A 22,734-nucleotide genomic window follows, 5' to 3' on the forward strand; every position below is an offset into this window, starting at 1 on the left:
CTTGTGGTGGGCGGGAAAGAGAGAGAGAGGTTCCTATGTGGCTTCCCCCCCCAATTTCTATTATGTGGGTTTTAGACAAGTTGTTTATTATAATTTTCCATGGATATTGCTGTCAGGTTCTCATACGCACTCGTTCTCAAACCATACTGTCGCCTATAACTTAGATGAGATACTGCGCGGGGAACCTGGGTTAAAAATCTGCCTGCGGCTGCTTCAGCTATAACAGTGCTTGTGCTGTTTGCTGCAGACGTAAAAGGGGAAATGAACGGCACAAAAGAGTGGCCAATGATATATTAGCACACCTAATTACTGTTAATATGTAAAATTAATCCAAGTACTGCAAACCTAAAAACGTGTGGTGGCGGCTGCTGCTTTTACCTCCCCTCTCTCTATCTTTTAACAAGGCCCTGCACACAGAAGCCGTGTCCAGATGCACATGGATGTTTGGCTACCTGGGGACAACTAGCAGCGGTACACCTTGTGCCACCGCTGGTTGTCTTGTGCCGTGTGTGCTGTGGCACGTGGTAAGTTACCCCGGGTGGGGTAGGGGAGGCTGGGGCCAGCATCGTGCTGGCCCTGTAGCTTTACCTGGGGGCCCAGGGGGCCTCCCAGGGCTGCAGCCACAACGATCCTGCCACGTGGAGCCTGGCCAGCCGCAGAGTGCAACTACAGCCGGTCAAGCTCTGGCTTTGGGTGGTGCATGCTGCCACTACATGAACCAGTCTGTTTTTTTCTGCAAGGTTTTTTGCCCTCTGGATATGCAGGGGTGAACGCCCCCCCGTGCTGCTCCCTTGCAGTGCAGAGAACAACTGAACGTACAGTATGTGGCGCCGCAGATGCGTATGCAGCGCCACATATGACATGGCTGTGCTCATCTGGACACAGCCAGACAAGCTTTCTAAGTAGTTGCCAGTCCAGTTGCTTTGCAGATTTTAATGCAAATTGACTCGTACCTCATGCTGAGTCTGCCGTCTCTCAGAGTCAAAACTTCAGTAGCTCCTAATGGTCTACTTGTTCTTTGCTGCGGGGAAGGAAAGCCTCCTGTCTCCCAGCTTCACCGGGGGCTGAGACCTCACTTTGTCCACAGTCCAGCCATGTTGCTGAAACTTCTCGTTAAGAGAAGAATTGGAAGTGTGAGTACAAACGAGACGTCAAGATACTAAACTCCTGCATGTGCCAGCTTTTATTAGAGATGCTGCAGCCAGTGGAGAAGCCAACTGCCAGTTGGAGCAAACCAGTACAGTGATGTGTTGCTGCTGTCGCCTGCATCCACAGCTGTGCAGACCCATGGAGTTAGCAGCTATCTAGCAATTTTTAATTTTTTATTTGAATGGGAGTTTTGCCCATGTAAAGATTGCAGCTTTGGACCAGCAGTATTTTTGGTTCGTAGAACCCCAAGGGATGATGATTAGGTCTGATTTGGAGCCCATCTCTTGATCTTCTTTTAAATCTGTTTATAAGTCAATTCAGCTCTTTATTCATTTATTTGTTTTTTGATTTCCAACCAAATGCGTGAATGCCGTTTTAGCCATGCAGCCTTTATGAGTAACCTGACAAACCAGCGCATGCATTTAGCGGAGGGGAGACAATGCAAAGAGAACAGAGATTAGTTTTGGATTTCCAATGCAATATTTTCTAAAATGAAACCTAAGGATGTTTCCCTGGCAGACATTCCTACAACTGCTGGTGTAGGACTCCATGGGTGCAGGAAAGTCTGCTTATTATAGCATGAGGGCTGCTTTTGGAGGAGTTGTCCATGTCCTCGCGCTTCCCCCTTGTTCATGAGTCCATCTCCAGAGAATTTGTTTCCTTCCAGGAGAAAAGCACGTACCGAGAAGCAGGAGTAATGTAGCCATACATCACTAGTAGTAGGAGCCAAGTGACTGGTTCTAATCCCAAATATGGCTGGAGTTTTATCTTGTTTTTTCATACTTTACCCTTGGAGGAAGGTGAGGGAAGGAGCCTGGAAAGAAATCAGTCCAGTCTCCCCTCTTCTCCAGGCTGGCTGAAGACTAGAGGGTTTGAGGGTATCGGTGAGAGGTAGTTTGTTGTTGGGGGTCAAGACTTGAAACGAGAGAGTTTCAGGAGGGAAATAGTGGAGGCTTCAGAGAGGGAGAGAGTATAGGGATGTATAGTGAAGAAATGCTTCCATTTTTTTTTTCATTGGTGGTACCTGAAAAGACTGGTGCAGGGCACACTTTAGTTGAGCTTTCCCTCTATAAAGATTGATGGTTGGAGGAGTGCTTCCCTTTTCTTCTGCTGAGACTCTGATGGTGCTTGTGCACCTTGAGTGTTGCAAGAGTTGCCTGCCACCATCATTTGCTCTGCCCGTTTGTACACATACAAGGAAAAAGTTGCTTTCACTATATATTTCTAAGCATAGGCACAGCTGTGTTATTAAGGAGGAATTAAAAAAGATTTTGAACATTATGAAGATAAAGGGCCACCTTCTGTTCTGCCATGAATATAAACACAATTAACTCCAATGATTTTCTGTGGATTTGCCCTATAGTCACCAAGAGCCTAGAGTGTCTGATTTGTATTATAGGTACTGTAGCCGTGTGTGTGTGTGTGTGTGTGTGTGTGTGTATGCATATGTTTTTCTTGCTGTGTCTAATTGTTACTGTAAAGATCTGGACTTAGGGTGTAAAATGAATCTGGTATGTACCAGTGTGCAATTAAAAGCAATTGCCATGCAGCTTTAATTAAGCAGTGCTTATTTGAATGATGAACTATCAAGTTTTCATTGCAAGAACGTAGGACTGCTAGAAGCCTCCTGGGCCACTGAGTCCAGTTGTTCCTTTTTTCCTCAGGAAAAAAGGGTGTGCATTTTAGGGGTGGAGGGGGGATAAAATACATCATAGTTATAACTTTAGAAAAATCCTTTTGGTAGTAATTAATGTGCATATTAGAAAAAACCCACACAGATTATTGAATTGTCTGGTCTGCTCTCCCAAACTACTACTCTGAGCCAGCATTGCTTCCGCAGAGTTCTCCGTTCAGGTCACAAGGCAGTGTTTCTCACCAGGGCGCTGCTGTTTCCTCTTCCGACTCTAGCAGATTACAGATTATACTGGAACATGTCTAAGGAAAGGTCAAAAAAGAGGGTTAAAGTCCTGGAACTGTAGCTGGGAAGCTTTTCATTCTCATCTATGGAAACGTCTTTCATCAAATAAAAAAAAATAAAAATAAAAATAAACCATGTGCACGATGCTCTTATTTTTTTTCTTTTTTATACAGCATCCTCTCTTCTACATTTAGCAGGAATTTTATTTGTCTTGCATTATATAATTAGGGAGTGTTTGGTTGAGAAGTCTTTAATGTTACAGTAGACAGCAAATAAAAGCAAAGCACTCTTAGTTTTCTCAGGGCTCAGTCTGCCAGTAATTTTGTAGATTCAAGTTACTGTGTGTTTTTACTTAGTTAGTTGCAGGATCTTATAAACAGCGTTAGCTTCATTAAAATATTTGGTACAGTTTGAATTTTAGTTCATTTATACAATCAGTTATTAAAAGCAGGCCCAATGCTCTGGAATTTTAAGGGCAGAATCACATTACTGAGTTCAATCGGAGTAATGCAAGAAAGAGCCAGAACGCAAGAAAATAGTCAAGAATTTCCGACTTTTTTCCGTCACTGAATTGTTTTGCGCCATGGCTAAGTAGCTATCCTTCAGCTTTTTCCGCTTAAAGTGATGCTGAACAAAAGTAAAAGTCGTACTGCAGCCATCCTACTGCTGGAAACCTTTCTGTTGGGCCGCATCTCGCTTCCCTGTCGCACAGCGGTGGGGACTGCAAGAGTGCTATATCAAATCAAAGTGCAAGGAGCAATTTAACAGGCTTGAGTTGCAGGAAACTGCCCCCTGCTTGTATTAGGAAGTGCAGTTGTGGTTGGACAGCGTGGTTGCGAAGTGCAGAGCACCCTCCCCTCTTACTGGTGGACATGGTTATTCAGCCCCTCGGCCGGGGCTTACGTTTTCTGTCTCTCTTGCAGCAAATTGCCCCATAGTTTTCCAACTGTGTGTGGACCAATCCTGAATTTGTATGGGGTCAGCATGACTGTCACGGCCCAGCTTTGTGTGTTGGCTGGGGCTTTTTTGTTTTTGTTTTTTTTAGTTTGTAACGCTTTATAAATAGTTTAGCATGTTTGACGTCTTAGCATTTTTCTCTCTGATCTGAATTATCAAAAAAAGACCAGGAAAAAAAGAGATCAGATTCCCAAAAAAACAAAAAGGAGAAACATGCAACTTGATCTATTATTTAATAAATGTAGGATTTGCACCCTTTATAAAGCATAGCATTCTGTTTTTTCCTTTTCAAAATAAAAGTAAAGCACCCAGAATAACTGTGAGTCCATGTTTGAAGCAGCCCACAACCTTCTAATGACATTTTGGAAGTACCTTGCTAGCAAGCGTTCATGCATACTCGGGTCTTTGTATTCAGCAGCTAGGAACAGCAGCCTTCAAACCTGTCCCTGAAGAGAGGAGGCGGGGATGGGTGTAGGTAAAACAGAAGAGGACGTTGGCCTTGCAATGGCATTACCTGGGACTTTCTGCTGATGCTTTTTCCACAAATGTCCAGTGTTGTCAAAAGCCAGTAAATCTTGTGAAGTTTATTTTCCTTATAGCATCTGTGTTTTATAATAGTGCTTTTAATTTGTTTTTACATTGTCTGTTGGGATTTCTTTTGTCCGGCATTTTCAGGCCGCGTTTTTTTTCTTCTTTTTTTTAGTGGAAGTGCGTATGTTAATGATGACTGGTTTGGGAATATGCCCCTGCAAAGCTGACATGACAGGCTGTTCCCTCTGTGCAACAACAAAGCCCATTGTTATTCTCACTCTTCGCTTTTATCCTCGGCTTAATACGTTTCTTCTGTGCGTATTTTTGTGGCACCAAATGTCTTGAAAACGTGGCTCAAAACTCTGAATGGAGGATACAGTGGTTTTCTTATCCTAGACTTTCAGCAAGCAGGTACTCAAGACCGAGCTAATGGCTTGGGATTTCCAGGTTTCAATAGATGGGTTGTATCCAATCAAATGTTGTCCCCCTTTTACGTGTCTGCTGTAGGAATACTTGTAAATCGGCCGCAACGTCCCATGATTTTCCCCCCCTTCCAAATCCATGCTTTATTCTCTGTGTCTGCGAAAGAAATTGTAGATAAGATGCAAAGTCGTATCAACAGCTTTGACTGAACAGGAGAACCTGTCTCAGCAATGGAAATCTGGTTAACAAAGATGAATTTGGATTAAGAGCAGAAGACCCCCAAGAGGTTTGGGGGTCGAGTTTGGGTTAGTTTAAGGGCTTGGAGCTTTCTCCAGACTTTTGAATCTGTAAAATCTGGCTGGGAATTTTTGTGCTCTCTCCTGTTCTTGCAGCGCTCTGCGAAGTCTTGCCCTGACTGGAGCTGGAAGGGCAGAAATGCAGAAAAATGAGATGGTGTATGGGATGGGGAGGGGGAGAGAGAGGGAGATGACTGCCCTCAACAAATGGCAGAAGCAGGCCTGCCTTCCCCAGCTTTTAAGCTTCGCATAAGAAAAACCTGTCCGGTGACAATTCATACGCAGACAAATATTTGACCAAAAAGATGTTCCTTGCGCTGTGCTCTGAAGGTCAGTGAGCTCCGGCTCTGGCAGATCACCAAGGAGAAAAAAAAAAAAGCTCCTCTGCTAGGGACACTTGACTAAAAATGTCCTGCCTCCAGCCCTCGAGAGGGCACATCTGTCAGGAAGGTGCCAGGATTGTATGTCTGCATGTTTGCAGGGGGGGGGATTTTTAAAAACTCTGTCTGAGTGAATGCTATAGGAAGTATTCCTGGAAAAGGCAATCAGGCAATAATACCCTGCCAGATTTATTTGCAATTCTCAGTATGAAAACAAGCTTCTGTAGTTAGCACAGATCTCCAAGTTCAGTTCTCAGTTTTTAGGACAGCTGCTCTGCAATTAAGTTCTGCTTTTCAGCGTAAGAAACTCTACTTGCTCCTATGCACACATTCGTAGATGCAGCACACATGCTGCAGAGTGATTTGCACCAGATTCTTCAGTGAAAATGCGTTTGATATTTCTAGAAGACCTTAAACTTGTGGCTTATTTGTTGCTGGGTCCTTTGACTGTGAATCAACAACTGCTGGAGCTGTGGAAATAATGTTGATGCTTGACTGCATTCTTTGTGCTCTTTTGGCCTGATCCTACTGTCTTGTGCACACAGACCTCCCATTTACTGCAAGGGGAGTTGCATGCTTCGAAAGGCTGGAGGACCGGGGTAATTTTTTATTGAGTTTTTGGACAGATACAATAGCGCACCGTCAAGTTTGCAAAAAAAAATAAAAAATAAAAATCTGTTAAATATAATCTGTAGAATACCACTTTATTCCAGTAGTGAATGTAGCTTTTGCTGAATGCATGATAAAGAAACAATCCTTGTCACAGAGTACATTTATTGTATCCCAAGGCTATGCAATTAAGAAGTCAAGGTTGCATCTTTATGATGGGTCTGAGGCAACATTTCCCATACAATAGAGATGCCACCATATAGAACATTTTTATGGTACAAATAGTTAAACGTCATTCATTGAAAACGAAAGCTAATATTATTATACTACTTTTATGTAAGTAGCACTTTTCCTCACCCAATGCATCTGCACAAAGCACAGTTTATTGAACGGTCAAATTTTCAAGGAAAAAAAGCTCACTGTTGCATAACTAAAATATTTTTTTCTTGGGTTTTTTTTTTCTTTTTATGCAGCATTCTAGCTCTTAATTTCTGAGTAGTACTGGGGTTAGTGAAATGTATTTTCCAAATTAGGCAGCTACATTTCACATAACAGCAAGTGCAGATTGATGGACATTGGGTATTTGGTGGTAGGAGAGAGATTATTTAAATTGATGCATGTGCCATGCCTGACGCTTCTACTTTATTTCAGCTGTGAAGCGATAAGCATTTTGTTGTACAGGTGGCTTCAGTTTTAATTTAAACGTATATCCTTTCAAGCAATGAAGTTGTATTTCAAAAACGAGACTATCTGAATTTGAATGTACTTCTCCCATAGGAATTATGAGCAAGTTAGCCTTTTCCCTACTTAGCGCCTATCTTTCAACTCTAATAGATGGTAACTCCCTGCTGCAGGCTGGGGAGAGTCCAAATCTCCATTCACCCATTAGGCAGTACTAGTAAATAAACTTGAATGCGATTAATACAAGTATTATAATTTTCAACTCCCAGCAACGCATACTGGTCTTTTTTTGTTCAGGATACCCGCAACAGGTTAAAACGATCGCGCCTTACAGAAGGACAGGTTGAAATGCCAGGTAGCATTGCTGGAGTTTTAAAGTGAAAGTGTTTACAGTGAATAAATATCACATCAGACGTTCTGCACGAAGAGCAGCAGAAATGAGTGCATATAAGCACGGTTTGCAAGGTGCTTTTCAAAAGTGAAAAGCAGATTCTTGAAAACAAACTCGACAGAATCAAGGGTCACTGCTTTGCTGATCCCGAGTGGAAGGGCTTTCTGCACAGCGCTCGATATGATTTAAAGAGGAACAAAATTAAGGTGTACAGCAACAATTCTCTGTGTATTGCCTCTGAAAAAAGTAGACAAAAACTGCTCTATTGTATTTCCAAAGCAGTTGCAAATGCATTGAGATGAATCCTATGTTTTATTTTCACTGAATTGTCTCCCTTATGCATTTTTATTTCCCTTTGTGTTTTAGCATATTTTCTTTTCGTTTTAACATCTTTCCCTTCGTTAGTTATTAGTGGGACCGGAGAAATCGTTGATTTACAATATGATTATTTAAAATATATTGAAAAAGTCAGCAGTATGTCCCTAGACTTTATTACAGCTCTGATTTGGGCATGTATTGATGTCTTCAAGAAAACAGAGAGAGGACCCGATCCTGCAAGCTGTTAACTGTTCTCCAGTAGCTGGGGGTTCTTCAGCTTGAATGGAAATTAAGAGAGCACCTTGCAGAGTGTGAACCTAATGTAAAAATCCTCACTTTCTCTGCACTGTAGAATCCCAGTTTTGCATTGCAAAAGTGTGTGGACTAGGGCCATAACTAATTACTGTTTGACATTGAAATTTGGGTGCACTGAATAACGATGCATGCCTTTCACGTAAAAACAAAATAACGGCTGTGATGGGGAGATGAATAATGTCACTAGTTTTGGTATGTAGGGTTTTATCACCCATTATTATATTCCTAACAGGAAAAAACCCCACAAAGTGTAGCTCTTTAGAACCGTCTTTTTAGGTATCATTCTCTGCTCTCTTATAGTCAGTGCAAGACGGTGAAATACCGTTTAAAAAAAGGAGCTTGATGCCATTGTCCTATTAGTTACTATTATATGTCATCAGTAAGGCAGAAAACTTATTTTATGCACTCTTTCCACATGAAGTAAGGATGAATCATGAAGGAAATTTAATCAAAGTTTCTTTCTTGCTTGCTTTCTCGCTTTCTTCACCACCGTCTTAATTTAAACACATTTTTTTCTTTGTTTCTTTCTCTTTCTTTTCAAGTTATTGCACGAAAATCACTACAATTACAAATGAAGTCCATGCCCTGAAACCATTCAGTGGTCTGATTATTCAGTCAAGCCCTGCTATTTCTGTTAAAATATACTGAATAACGCCTAAACCGGATACCTAACCTAAAATACACTTTGCAAATCCATCTTTTTTTTTTTTCCTCTCTCTCTCTTTTTTTTTTTTTCGGTTTTGTTTTATTTTCTGTTGCTGCAAAGGTCCAAGTACTTTGTAGAAAAACAAACAAAAACCCCAAGCTTACGGCTATATAGTATTAAAAGGAGGGCAAAGGAAGCATTGAGTGTCTTTAGGAAGATGAGACATTCATTAAGTTTTTTTCCGCCTTCCTTTTCCTATCTTCAATCCATCTGAAGTACCATTATAGTTTTTCAGCTTGCTTCCTGTGAGAAACCCTTTTCTGTGCTGTTATTCTTCCCTGAAAAAAAGGTGGCTGCACTCGAGTCAGGATTGTATGGATTTGGCCTGGGATTTGTATAATATCGATGCAGAATGCATCAGTTGTTTAGGAACCTAATTCCCAATATGGCTCCCTTTTGATTAAGGACAAAGCCAGCATTTCACAGTATTATAGGGACACAGAAAAACAAGTTAATGATCTAAACCTTTTAATTCACGGTTGCTTGTCTATGTAAAGTACTTTGATTCTGCTATAAACAGACTGGCCCCTTTTTGTTTAGTTTCTTTCTTTCTTTGGTTTCTTTACATTTCTTTCCCTACCGGCCATGAAATTTGTAGCTAGTTTCCTTTTCTAACTGAAGAATGAAAGGTTGTGACTACAGAATGATACAGAAAGTAGGGAAGCATAACTGAACTGGGCATGTATCCAGCACAGACCTCCTGTCTTAGAAATTTGAAACAAGTTAAGTTTAGTGTCTTTTATTCCTTTTTTTTTTTTTCCTAACTGCCTTTGTTCTTGCTAGTTTATTCTTTTTTTGAGGGAGAGCGGAGTTCGTCTGTTTTACCAATAAACTCTTGATTGCTTTTTCTGGTGTTTTAGTTTAATTGTATTCTTTTCTTTACACATATATAACTAATTGTGAGTTTGGTCTTCTCAGTGCAGCGGACTGTTGTTATCATGGTGTACCTTCATGCATAGAGACCACAGACGTGACCTTTTCAGCACTTTTCAATGCAAAGTGCATTAGGAGGTGCTGCAGGACAAATGTCCATTTTTTTTTCTTTTCTTTTTTTTAAGATTATTCCCTTTTTTCATAAAGAATTTGGATCTCGGATCTATTTGCAAAATGGTTTCTGAAATTTCAATTTGAAACTTGCTCAGTAGAACAGCAGTACCATGACCTACTTTGTTAATGTGGGAGAAACTGTAGGCCATCCCCTTGTACATGAAAAATAATTTTATTTTTGCTTTAACTACTTCCATATATTTTCTCTGGCTTCCCGGTGAATTCTGTGATTTTTTTTCCCCCACCCCCTCCCCTGCCCCAGCAGCAGAAGTTTGTTTTTGTAGGTTTTTTAAACTTTAATTTCACACAGTTATCAGAAACAACAACTCAGGAGAAATTTCCAGTAACTTGTGTCTTAATGTCTTCATCCCATCAAGGTAAACTGAACAGCCAGGACACGTACAATAATTTCACAAACAATAACCCTGGGAATCCACGCCTTCTGCCGCTCCCGAGTTTGACTGTGGTGGTACCTCTTGCTCAAATCAAACAGCCAATGACCTTGGGGACCATCACTAAACGCACAGGGTAAGTGTATCTTCCTCTGGGTTTTTTTCTTATTAATGTTATTTGTGATCTAATTGATGTGATTAGAAATACTGTGAAGTGTGTCTTTCCCCCCCCCCCCATCAATGTATTATTTAATGGAATAGACTGTATAATTTAATGGAAGAAAGTGATGGGGTGGGGGCAGTGACAAGCAAAGAAAACCAACATCAGATATTATCTTTTGCTCTCTCTATCTCCAAGTCTGTCTAAGAATTCAGAAGCATTTGTTTGGATGGATCATTTTCTTGCAACCTCTCTAAGGACATATTCTACTTGGACATCAGTAGAAGTCCCATGTATGAAAGTATGAAATGTGTCCTGCCCTGTATTGAATCGCATAGAGTAAATTTCTTGAGTGGCTTCCAACTTAAAAAGAATCGAGGAAGTTTATTTAATCTCTAAATTCTGCAGCAACAGGTGAAGGTTCACTCTCAGGCAGGATGATCATAGGCATACATGGGGGGGAAAAAATCGTAAATACAGGCTCTTGGGTTCTGATATTTTCCTGCCATGATTCTGTCTGTCTGTCTGTGATTCAGGCTTGCAATATGTTTTTGTTGGATGTAATGCACATCTCACAGCCAGGAAAACCACTGTCTTTTTCACATGGGTTATACATTCCATGCACTGACTAGACAGGATTCCTTCCGTTCACATTATTCATCCCCAGGGTCACTCCTAGGAGCTACAAGAGACCCTGGTCTCAGTGGATTATCCCCACAGCATTCTTCATCTCAGTCTCTCAACTTAGTACAATAGGCTAAGGCTCAGGTTTGAAGTGCCCGCACTTGAGGCGGTCACAAATTTAAATTCTCCTCCCCATAGCCAGTAAAAAGCCCATGGGACTTTTCAAAGGTGGAAGAGTTTGCTCCCGGGGGCTTAAACAAATCCTGTTCACCTAATGTTCTGCCGAATGCTCTTTGCTTGTTGACTTCCATCATTCATTGACTTCAGAATCAGCTGCATTTTCATAATTGTCTAGGTACAGCGCATAAAGCTCCATGAGATGCTTTCATATGGAAAATGCTCCTGAATAGGTATATATTGCCATTACTAAGAGAATTCTGGGCATTCGGTCAGCCCTGTGTGAACTATCAATCAGTGCATGCATCGCTGACAGAACCCAAAGTTCTGATTTAATGAATTTTAAAATTTTGGAGTATTGGCCCCCAAAATTGATTACACGGTCAGTTGTCTCTGGAGAAGTCTGAAATATCCAGTTTCTGCAGCTCATACAGACAATCTCTCATTAATCATTGATTTTTGTTTTCCTTTCTGGAGAAGCTCAATTCCCTGGAGGGTTGCTAGTTAGAATTTTATTTAAAAAGTCTGACTCAGTCATTCTCTTATTGACTGAGATTTCTGTATTTATGAGAGATGTGCTTATAGGGTTCCAGTGGCTCTGCCCCGTCCCTATGATGGTTGGATGGAATAGTGGAGGAGATGGATGTCTGCAGCCTATCCCTTGAGTTTGAGGGTGTGGAGTGAATATCATTTTACCAGTTTTTCTTAGTTTCCTGCTGAGAATGAAATTACTTACATTTCATGTTGGGACGGGTGAAATTCACCTTTAGTGCCTTAGAGTAGAGATTTTAATTGAGTAAGGGCCTCTCTGCACGTTACACTTATGCCTCAATTAAAGTATTAATCAAGGCATAAATGGCAAAGTTGCTACACGCGCACCCAGTTTAAGGGGTCTTAAAATGGCAAACCAGCCGTAAAAATGTTCCACATATAATGTGGAATGTTTCTTGCCTGGTTTGTATGGCACCTTAAATTGAATGTGTGGCAGGTCCCGGGCTGCCCCAGGGCAAGAACCAACAGTCAGGTGATTATCAGCCCTGGCCCCACAAGTGCACTGGGTCGTGCTGGGCGGCAGGCACTTGCCTTTCAACATGTTGGTGGAGGGGACAGTAGAAAAGGCATGACTGGGATCCAACTCCCTATTCCGCAATTGTGCATCATGCTGTGCATCTGTGGCGTGGCAGGAGGCACTATTGTTGGGATCAGAGAGCCTTTAAATGTCATGCGCCTACTTGCTGACTAAAGCCTTCAGGATCATGCCTTTAATCCTAGCTGATTACCTGTGTTCTCTGATTAATGTTTAGGTTATTTTGTAAAATATATTAATTATATATTATTAATATATAATTAGTTGCTTACCTTTTTATGGACAGCTCCACTTTTATTTATTTTTTTACAGAATTATATCACAGATGTGCTTGAGTAGGTCTAAGGATTATATAGTCTTAACTACCCAGTCTTATTCTTCCTGTTCCAGGTAAAAGTTTTGTCAGGCCTTCAGGTCAAATCATTTTGTCATTATATTTTTACTTAAAATATAATCACAGATGAAATAGGAAAATGGATTGTACCAGGATGGAGGTGAGTGCTGGAGGATGAGCTTCAGGGTTGCCAACCCAACTTTTTTTTTTTACTAAGAGTCTGCAAACTCTTTACTGACATGTTTTACATGATCTAAATATAATGATATAAGTCTTCTGCCAGGCCCTGGATGGCAGTAAAAAAGACCAGGTTCAAATTCAGGGTTTTAACACCAACCATAGGAAAAAAAACAAAACAACAACAACAAAAACCAAGTTTTGTTAAAGGTTGTCTGCAAAAAGTTTTCAGATTGTTAGTAAAAAAAAAACAACCCCCACCCTGTTCTTGGGTTGGCAACCCTGCTTGACTGCAGCAGTGGTTTTACAGAGTGCTGCCTCCACCCCAGGGGTCCCCTTGTCATCTCCACATCCTGATACCCCTGATTGTACCCTGGTGCCCCTTCCAGATCACCACCCAGCCTTACCTCTACTAACCCCACTGCCTTTATCCCTGCACAGACACCTGGCCCTACAGCACCATCTAAGCTGCACCACTCCATCACTGTTTTGCCCAGGACCACATGGCCCTGCCTGTCTGATGGTGAGCGGTATTAGAGGCAGGTGATGGGACACAGCTGCTGGAGCAGCCCATGGCTGAGAGGAGGAGGGGGCTACAGAGGCTGCTTGGGCATCAAAGTCTTGAGGGGAGTCATCTGTGAAGGCTGCTGAGTAGGGATGTGTGAAATGGGCCATACTTGATTCAGATTTGGTCCGAATCAGGCATAGTGATTCAAGTTGTTGATTTGAATCACTATCCCAATTCGATTCATGCGAATCTGAAGATTCAATGCTGATTCAGAGAATCAGCGACTTGGCCATAGACACAGCTTTAAATGTTTTTACTACCCCCCCCCCTTACTCCTGTGGGACACTCCTTCTGTCGCAGCATTCACGAGCCGCCTGGTACCTTGAGGTATGTAGAAAAACCATTTAAAGCTGTGTCTATGCCTGAATCGCCAAAACTTTCTGAATCTCTCCAAATTGATTCGGAAGGTTCCGATTTTGATTCAGAGTGATTAAAGGGTCTCCCAATTCGATTTGGATTCAGAGAATCTGAATCGAATCAGCGACCAAAACTTCGCACAGCCCTAGTGCTGAGCTGTGCTCCCGCTTAGACACCAAGTGGCTGTGTTCAGATGATGGATCTTGAGCCGAGCTCACAGTTGCTTACCTTTTTTATGGACAGCTCCATTTTTATTTATTTATTTACAGAATTTAGATAGGCATTTTTAGTCTTGTTTTGGGTTGGGTTTTTTTTTACAGACTGTCTATAATTGTGCAGACAGGTGGCAATCTCAGTGGGAGTGGGTGTGGAGAGGAGCTCTAATGAACAATAAATTGGAAAGGTTTGGTGTGCATCAGAAAAGCACCCAAGTCATAACTGCTACAAGGAGCCAAAAGTGTCAAACATAGGAACTGGAAGAAGCATAGAATGGAGCATACATGGAAATGATGAGAAAGGGTAGAAAAGATGAGACCAGGGAGTTTGAACTGCCCTGATAAATCCCTTTGAAATGAAGATACATAACTGAAGGAGGCAGGAAACCAGTTAAGGGTCTTGAGGAAGGGAGTAATGTAGTTGGAGCAACAGAGACAAGAAAATGTGTCAACATTGTACGAGTGTGAGCTCAGCTACTTGGTTTGTGGGAATAATTATTGCATTTACACAGGCCAGTTATTGAAGAGGTGGAGTCATAGAAATTTTGCTCAGCTGAGGTAGAGACAAGAACCCTTTCCTTTTGTTTTTCCGTTTTTATTTTTTATGTCTCTTAAGTGAGTTAAAAGAATTTCACTCATACTTCCCACAGGTGCTTCTCTCCTATTATTTTGTTCACGTCTTTTAATGAATTGAATATAAATTGTTCAGCGAGACTCGCATAGGAAAGCAACAATCACTGAATGGACCCCAACTGTGGAACTACAATTTTCATGAATGAGGCTCATAATTTTCAGCAAATCCTGTATAAATGTGTAATGCTAAGCTTAATGCTGCCTGCATTTGTTCTGTGTCCAAGATATTTGATGAAAGTACACAAAATTAACATGAAAAGCTCTATTTACAAAGCAGGGATTTAAAAGGAATGCCTAGGATCCAAGAAGCCTGGCATGCCTAAAATGGCCAAATTGAGACAGCAGCCTTAACTTAAACCTCCAGGGGGCAAAGCGTGTGTTTAACATATTTAACATCTGCCCTCATATTTCTAGAAACACATAGCAATGTAAGTCTGCACAGTGTAATATTTAGACAGGACAGGGACCATCTGCCTACCTCTGAGAAGCAGAGGAGGCATGTATTACTACAAATGGCAAAAGACAGATGTATTTACACCTACATGGTCAGCACCTTTAAGCAGCGCTTCAAGGAAACAAGGCGCTCTTTGGGAGCAGCTGCTTAACCTTGTGATTGCGCAGCGATCAGAACAGGAGAAATTGCATGAAATCAGTTGGATTTGATCATTCCTGTACAATGGCCTTCAGAACAGATTCCTTGTATTTTTGCAGTTGCTTTTCAAGACTCAGGACTTCATTCTGCTACAGTACGATTCCAGGCGTGAAAAAGAAAGCAAGACTAAAGCAGTAACAGAACTCCTAGTGTGGGATTTTCCTTGGTTGTTAGATTTTCCCCTTTTCCTTTAAAATCCTACAACAAAAGTTCACAGATGTTTGGTTTAATTATTTGCATTAAGCGAATACTGAAGTTTTTTGGTTTTTTCCTTTCTGATTTTACCCCAAACAAGATGTTTATTTTTCCATGCAAAAAGATTAATTGTGGCCATTAGTATTATCTATCTCACATTAAATTGCCAGAATACGTTGCCCTTCTTGACAAGAGGGGAGTAGTAAACTTGAAGAACAGCTTCATACTAACCCCGTGGGAATGAAAGAGCAGAATCAGGAGATGAGTCATTACCGTGTTTATCACTGATGCATTTTTTTGTCAAATAAACATGCAGAACTCAGAGCGTTTTCTGATCATTCATGAATGCAGGTTATGCCTGTAGTGTTAACTATTGCAGGCTCAGCTTACTACAAAATATAGCTTCCCTCATTACTCATGGTTGTTGTTTCTTTGGTCCCCCTCCTTGCCTTCCCTTTTCAGTTCTCCCTACCTCCTGCCTGTTCTCCATCTCCATTTCCATGTCTCTTGCCCCTGCATATCGTAGCCTGTCTCATTTCCCATTAGTTTGTCCTCTCCGCCTTTTCTGAGCAACAGACAAGGTTTCCCAAAGAGAATAATAAGGAAGGAGTGGAAATGATTTTGTGGGTGAGGTGTAGGACTGGGGGCTGGTGTATCTAAGTTCGGTAAGTTGCTGATCTTCTGTGCCTCAGTTTCCCTCTTGACTTAGAAACAGTCATTTTGACTTTTCTCATAAGAGTGTCACGCAGGTAATTCATGACGTTTTTACAAAGTTCTTGTAGATCCCAAAAGGGACAATTCCATTTAAAGGCAAAAAGGATTGTTATTGCTTAATGTTATTCAGGAATGAAATAGAAAACGAGATGATCAGTTTTTATGTTTGTTTAAAAAAAATAAAGGGCAATGTTTGAATATAATTGTCAGAAGAAAGCTTTTTTTTTTTTTGCAGTTGACATCCTCTAAGCATGCCCCGTGTCAGTTGAGTAAACTATTTCGTTCCTAGTCATAAGACTATAGAAAAATAGATGAGGTGTAATAGGAAAGGGAGAAATAAATGATAAAGTAATTGCTAAAGAGAAAAAAAAAAACCTCTTGTAAATGTTTGCTATTCTGACAGCAGCATTTATTTTTACTTTCTCGAGGGATGGTCATTTATGATGGTATCATACTTCAGTCTCAAATAGAATATAACTACTTTGAAACCCCAAGATGTCTATTTCTTTAGTAGTCTCTTGCCAAAACAAAGACTTACAATGTTTCTTACAAGAGCGGGAACAAATCTGATTTTTTCCCCCTGAAAGGTTTAGCTAGAAAGTTTATATACATGAAACCCTATCCCTTCTCCCTCCCCTCGCTTTTCTTTTTTATAAGGAGAGGGAGAAGTAGATGAAGTCTCTGATGTTGAATCAGGCTGAGATTTTTATCATTTTAATGTTTCCCATCGCATGTACTATTTGTTCAGAAAATCATTGATATCCGTTTGATGTATTTTGACTCTGAAGAGCTTAATTTATCCCAGTTTTGATTACTGATGCGAACAAAAATGAGGAGAGCAATGTCATAATCCAGTTTAGTAGGCAGCAGCAACTCAAAATATCCACAAATTAAAACTCAATCTTAGTGAAAAGATCAGTTTGTCTGGATCTTTATGGAAAACTTTCTGCTTTGGGCACATTTCTTACACATGCTTATAGATGATTTTTAAGAGCTGAGTTCTAAAGAGGCAATACTAATTCTTTATAGTTTGCATGAGTTAATATATATATTGCATTTTGCCCAGCTGTTGCTGTGTTTTATAAAAGGATCCTAGATTAAGAGAGAGACATGGCCATGGGAAGTTTAGGGTAGAATAGAAATTGATGGGTTTATTAAGCTCTTAAATAGTTTTTTCAACATGCTAAGTGGTTTGGGATTTCCTTACTATCAGCTTTAAAATTGGGTGAGAAACTAAAAATACTGTTGGGATTTTGAATCCTCATCACCTTGATTTGGTAGCTTTCCACAGGAAAGCAATGTTGTAAACCATCTCAGACATGCACTATGGGATTAGAGTCACCAGAATGTAGAATTTGAGTAACGGGGTTTTTTTGCCTTGACATTGGTGTGTTATTGTCACCATGCATAGCCATCCGGTGCTGCCTGTCCAAGGATGGGTTATCATGAAATTTGTACATTGTCTTTTTTTATTAACACACCAACCATGATACACGAAAGAAATCATGAAACACGTTCAGTTGCTTGGTTGTATAAAAGATCACAGAATTGAATTGTAATCTTAGGAAACAGAAGGAGACCTGGCTAAACTGCTGTGCTATCTCAAGTATACCAGCTCTATATTAAGGGTGTAAGCTCCTGGTCTGAAATGTAACTGCGTTTTCTCTTAGCAGTACAAAAATTCTTATCTCCATTGAAAATGCCCCCTTTGGGATAAATCTGTCTTGGTCATTTTATTTTGAGTTTTTCCCCCTTTAAATGCAACAGCAGGTTTGGTGATTAAAAACATTTTGCATGATAAGACATTACATTTAATAATAATTTGTTCTATTATTTTCAAACGTGTGTTTAATTTTAGAATGTCCCTGTGATCTCGGGTAAGTGTTCTCTTCCCTGTTTTTACAGAAGGAGAAACTGAGGCAGAGAAGTAAAATGATTTGCCAAGGGTAAAAGACAGGAATCAGTGTTATAGCCAAGATTTACAGCTCAAAAATTCCTGGTTCCCAGTCTCACAATTCAACCACCAGCTTTTGGTTCGTCTGATGTAAGCCAGACAGATCCTAGGCAGTTGAGTACTTTAATAATGGCTTACGTACGGTAATGGATAGTTCGGTTATAGGTTAAAGAGTTAAGTACGCCACCACTTTGTTACTCTTCAGGTGAATACTTGGAATGGATTTCTAATCTTAACTTGCTGTCTATATTAGGGATCAGTTTATGCAATATAATTGGATGTTGGCATCTTTGCTATATAGTTTGGTGGGTCCTGAAATGGAGCTCCTTCTACTCTACCAGACCTTTACGTGGGACTGGGACCAAACTGTATATGTAAATGAATATAGTCAATGAACAGACCAGTTATTACACACAGAAAGCTGCAGATTTTGCAAAACCTGTAACTTGGCTTTTGGCCTCCAAAACTTAAACCTGCCCTGCCGTCGCTGGAAAATGGTTTGACACATAAATAAGTTGTGATGATCTTGGCAATATAGATCTTTATGTCTTCAGATCCATAACCATGCACATCGAAAGTTTTAGTATTCTTAACCTCGACATAACTGCTTGCCTGTGTTCAGTACTTCTGCTCTCATGTCAAATAGACTTCACCTGCTCTGTCTGCGTATCATTGATATAAGTATATGGCTAAGCACCTACTTCTTGTCCTTGTGATAGACCTCTGGTTTCATTTCCAAGGTGTAGGAACACATCAGGACACATTTGCATTTCAAAAATATGTATTCCAGCAATGACACAGGCAGTGCAAGTGCCCCAAAGAAGAATGAGAGAATCAGTGAACCTAGAACAGGCTGAAAATTTGACTTCCTTCTACACTAATATCATATTGTGATTGCTTGTCAGGGTGCTTTATACGCCAGCAAAAATGCCCGCTATAAATTGGTGGGGGGACATACGCTTTTAAAAACTATACACTATGGCAAATAGTTCTTAAAACAGATGTTGTGATGATATAGACAGAAATTAGCCACACTCACTAAGATACTGCATCGGTATTATTTTTTGTATTGGATGATTTTGAAATCAGGTGCACTTAAAATCAGTGCTTCCTTTCTTTGCAGACGAGGTTCTTTGGGTAAATCTGATCTCTTTTATCTGACCAATTCAAATAGTTGGAAAAAATTCTTCTTTGGAAGCTTTCGGGTATAAAAACCCAAGGAAGCTTCTGCAGTTGGTGTGTGCGCTTCCTGGATGGAGTAGTAAATTCTTGGCTGCATTTCAAATTAGCTTGTCAGGAGTCCACCCCCGACATATTATACCACTATTATGCATTTTCATTTCTTATATTGTATTTTTTTTTGTAGTGGGGGAAAAAGGGGATTCTGTCTAATGAACTTGCTGTTGTATCCAAAATTAATATGGTTTAGGACAGACCTCTCTGTGGCATAATTGTTTTGCAACTCCTGTCGGTAGGTTTGCAATATCTCCTGACAAGCCCTTGCACATCTATCTCTGTTGATGCTAATTTACTTTGTCTGCTGCTCCTTTTGACGTTGACACCTTTTCAAGGCACTTGACTGTGCATTTCCTCTATAGTGCCTCTTAGGAGGCACAGCCAGAGTATTTTAGGAAGGAAGATTATATACTGCATCTAACTTTTTCAAAACATATCACCTATTTAAACACTTCTGGCAGCAGATGGATACTGTTATCACAGCATTTGCTGCCTAAAGATGTGCTTCTGTGGGTTGTCCCGATGCTGTCCGTGGGAGTGCTCACGTGAGTGCACAGAGGATCTGGCCCTCGTCAGCATGGTGGTTGCATTCGAGTCCTCCATGCTTCCCAGGGCACCGCAAAGAGTTATGGAAACGATTTTATTTACCTTTTTAACTTAAATCTTAATAGCGTGCTTTGCTCTGTACTTGCTGATAATGAGTTTTCATCTAATTTCTGTGCATTTTTCCCCCTTACGTGAAGACCTTACCTGTTTGGAGCAGGATGTTTTTCTATAAAAGCTCCATGGTGAGTCCTCAGTTCAATCCCAGCATGCCTATAATTCATTTGCCATACTCACTGAAAGTCACTTTCTGTTCAGTTTGGTTTTTGTACTGCATGAGCTGATCCATAGGTGGAAGCACTGCATAGTCATCATCAATTTGTAATCTGCGGATGAATATTTGCCATTAAGCGTTTGAGAAACAAATGCCTTTGCTCTTCCCTGTCAGGGGAAACTGCTTTTTTTTTTTTTTTTTTTTTTTTTTTTTTAAGTAGCAGAGAAGTGGGAAGAAATCATAATATCCATTTAGGCAAAGGCCACTTCAAATTTCTGTTGTAAAATGTGATGTCTATTTACTTATTGAAACAGCCTTCCCTCATTTGTTTCTGACCTTAAGTAAGGAAGCTGCTCAAGGGGAGGGGGGGAAAAAAAGTAGTCAATATAGACTCCTCTGTAGTAAGATAAATTAGATATCAACAACATTTTGTACCAAGGGAAATTAAATGGAATTAAATTGAATAAGCATTTCCCACTTGAGAAACCACTTTTAATGATGAAATATTTTAAAGAACACTAAATAAACCGACATTCCTAAGTGCTTCTTACATGCTGTCCCTTAATAATCAGCAATTTTTCAATAATAGAGTATAATGTTTCGTATTGTCCCAGGCAACTTAAAAACATGGGAAGTAAATAGAAGCATTAAAATAATCTTGTGGGCAAGGTTCTTACGGTAGATATGATATCTTTTATTAGACCAACTGAATAGTTGGAAAAAATGTTCTTTGCAAACTTTGAGACTCAAGCACCCTTCTTGAGGCATAGGGAGACTCTGTTGGTGGTACATGTTCTCCAAGGGAGAAAATAAATGTTTCAGTATAAGAGTATCAGTCACAAATATGGGGTTTTGTAATGTCCTGGTCACTTCATTGTGAAAAGGGTATGATTGGGTAGGCATGGGTTTGGGCAAGTAGAATGGGAAGCTCTTAGGAAGAACGTGCAAAGAAACGCGTAGAGAATATGTACTGTGTCCTGTGTTAGGATCTGCAACTCTCCTGACCGCTAATGAGATAGCTCCAGGCATGTCTTGTCTGTTGAGATTGCTGCACCTGTATCTGTGCTCGGTAGGCGGGTGGCATATAAGGAGCCTTGTCGGTGTGCAGAGTTCTTAAGAGATGGAAGGAGAACAAGGAGAACAGGATGGAGATGCTTCTTAATTATGAGACCGAAGGAAATAGGGTAGAATGTCCTTCTATGATGAGTAGTTACTATGTGAGCATTATACTGACGACCCTCCTGCAGCTTTTGCAATTCATTATGTTTTTCCATCTAGTTTAAATAATTTGTACAGAAGCTTCCTGGGAAATAGCAAAAACACTCAACGTACTGACCACTTCTACATAGGTCATTTTTCATAAATAGCTTGTGTTTGTGTATACAAACTTGCAGAAATTTAGCTCCCTGCGATTCGTTTGTAAGTGTAGGTTTCCATGCAGTTGAGCATTTCACCCCATAGTTATTTTTCCTACTGACCAAAAAAAAAGTGCTGGAAGAAAACTTTTGAATGCGGATCGTTTAACAAACGGATGCGTCAGAAGCTCAGTTCATAAAACAGGCTCCCGTAGCTTCAACAAAGGCCATCATAGACACTTGTCAACCAGAAATGATTTCAGATTGAAACAAGATTAAAAGGCCTAGATTAAAGAGAGGAATATATGAAATAGACTTTAAAATCGTTGCTCGTCTTTCACAAGACTCTCTTGTGGTCTGTTTGATGCCAGCGTTGCTCACGAGAAAATGGTCTTTACTCGCCTACAGAAAAATTGGGATAAAAAATACACATCGGGGGAGGGCAGAAATATAAAGCATGTTGTTTCCATTAAAGTCTTAATGAGACCTTAAATTATGTAAGCAAAATGAATGGGGATTTGACAGCTTATTGCCTGTTGACTGCAAGAACCTATAATTTTTGTTGTTGTTGGTTTTTCTTTGTTGGTATGTGAATTGGGAACATGATTTCGTTTACTTATTTTAGGCAAAACTCTATAAATTAATGCATTTGCAAAATTTATATTTGAAAAGCTCTGTGTGTATTCTTGAGAGAGGTTCAACATTACAGAGCCCTTCCAAATATAATTGGAAATTTCATATGGTTTTTTTCCTCTTCATACTTTGAGAGCTGTTACTTGCCAAGTTGCCTACTGGTTTTTTGTACATACTGTTTTTCCTTACAAATTAAAATATGCTTACATTTTAGAAAGTTCAGTTGCCTACCAAAGTGCGGTGGGTCTCTTGATGGTATACAATTATCTATTTAGGTAGAAAATATTGTAATAATTTTAATCCATCTTAGTTTGTATTTGACTATGAAAAATAAATATGTACAGGGAAAATTTTAAATCAGCATCACTGTTTAAGATTGTTAGAAAAATTCTGTCATCGTGACCCAGCAAATGCATTATGAAGAAATGATGACCAAGGACTTTGTATTTCATGCAACAATTACTAGTGAAATATGTTGCTTTTTTAAAAAGACAACTTTTAATTTTCCCGTTACGCAACAGAACTGGAAAAATCATGTTTCTTCTCAGAGTCTTCCTAAAGAAATAGTTCATTTATCTGTTGATCAGCTTTTTTCACTTTTTTTATTCCATTTCTATAGCAGATGCTCATGTCTTTTCTCCCAAGTCACGTATATGCCTTATATGCATTTAAATGCACTGCATTTTCTCATTGACCGAGGCCCTGATTCGGGAAAGCACTACTATTGAGCATA

General features: G+C 40.1%; 1 protein-coding gene across 4 annotated transcripts in view; it reads left to right on the forward strand.

Moving 5' to 3' along the window:
• Window positions 1-22,734, forward strand: part of BCAS3 (BCAS3 microtubule associated cell migration factor) — a 457,217-nt gene that overhangs the window by 157,200 nt on the left and 277,283 nt on the right. For 2 of the 4 annotated variants that reach the window (XM_090025358.1, XM_090025359.1), the window contains exons 16-17: window positions 10,099-10,249; window positions 19,940-19,984. In XM_090025358.1, the coding sequence (XP_089881484.1) occupies window positions 10,099-10,249; window positions 19,940-19,984 (196 nt within the window). The remainder of the gene's footprint in view (window positions 1-10,098; window positions 10,250-19,939; window positions 19,985-22,734) is intronic. The other 2 variants (XM_090025357.1, XM_090025360.1) reach the window with 1 other exon arrangement.

The sequence above is a fragment of the Crocodylus siamensis genome, chromosome 13 (genome assembly GCF_052110815.1).
Source record: "Crocodylus siamensis isolate JL-2025a chromosome 13, ASM5211081v1, whole genome shotgun sequence".
NCBI classification, from domain to species: Eukaryota; Metazoa; Chordata; order Crocodylia; family Crocodylidae; genus Crocodylus; species Crocodylus siamensis.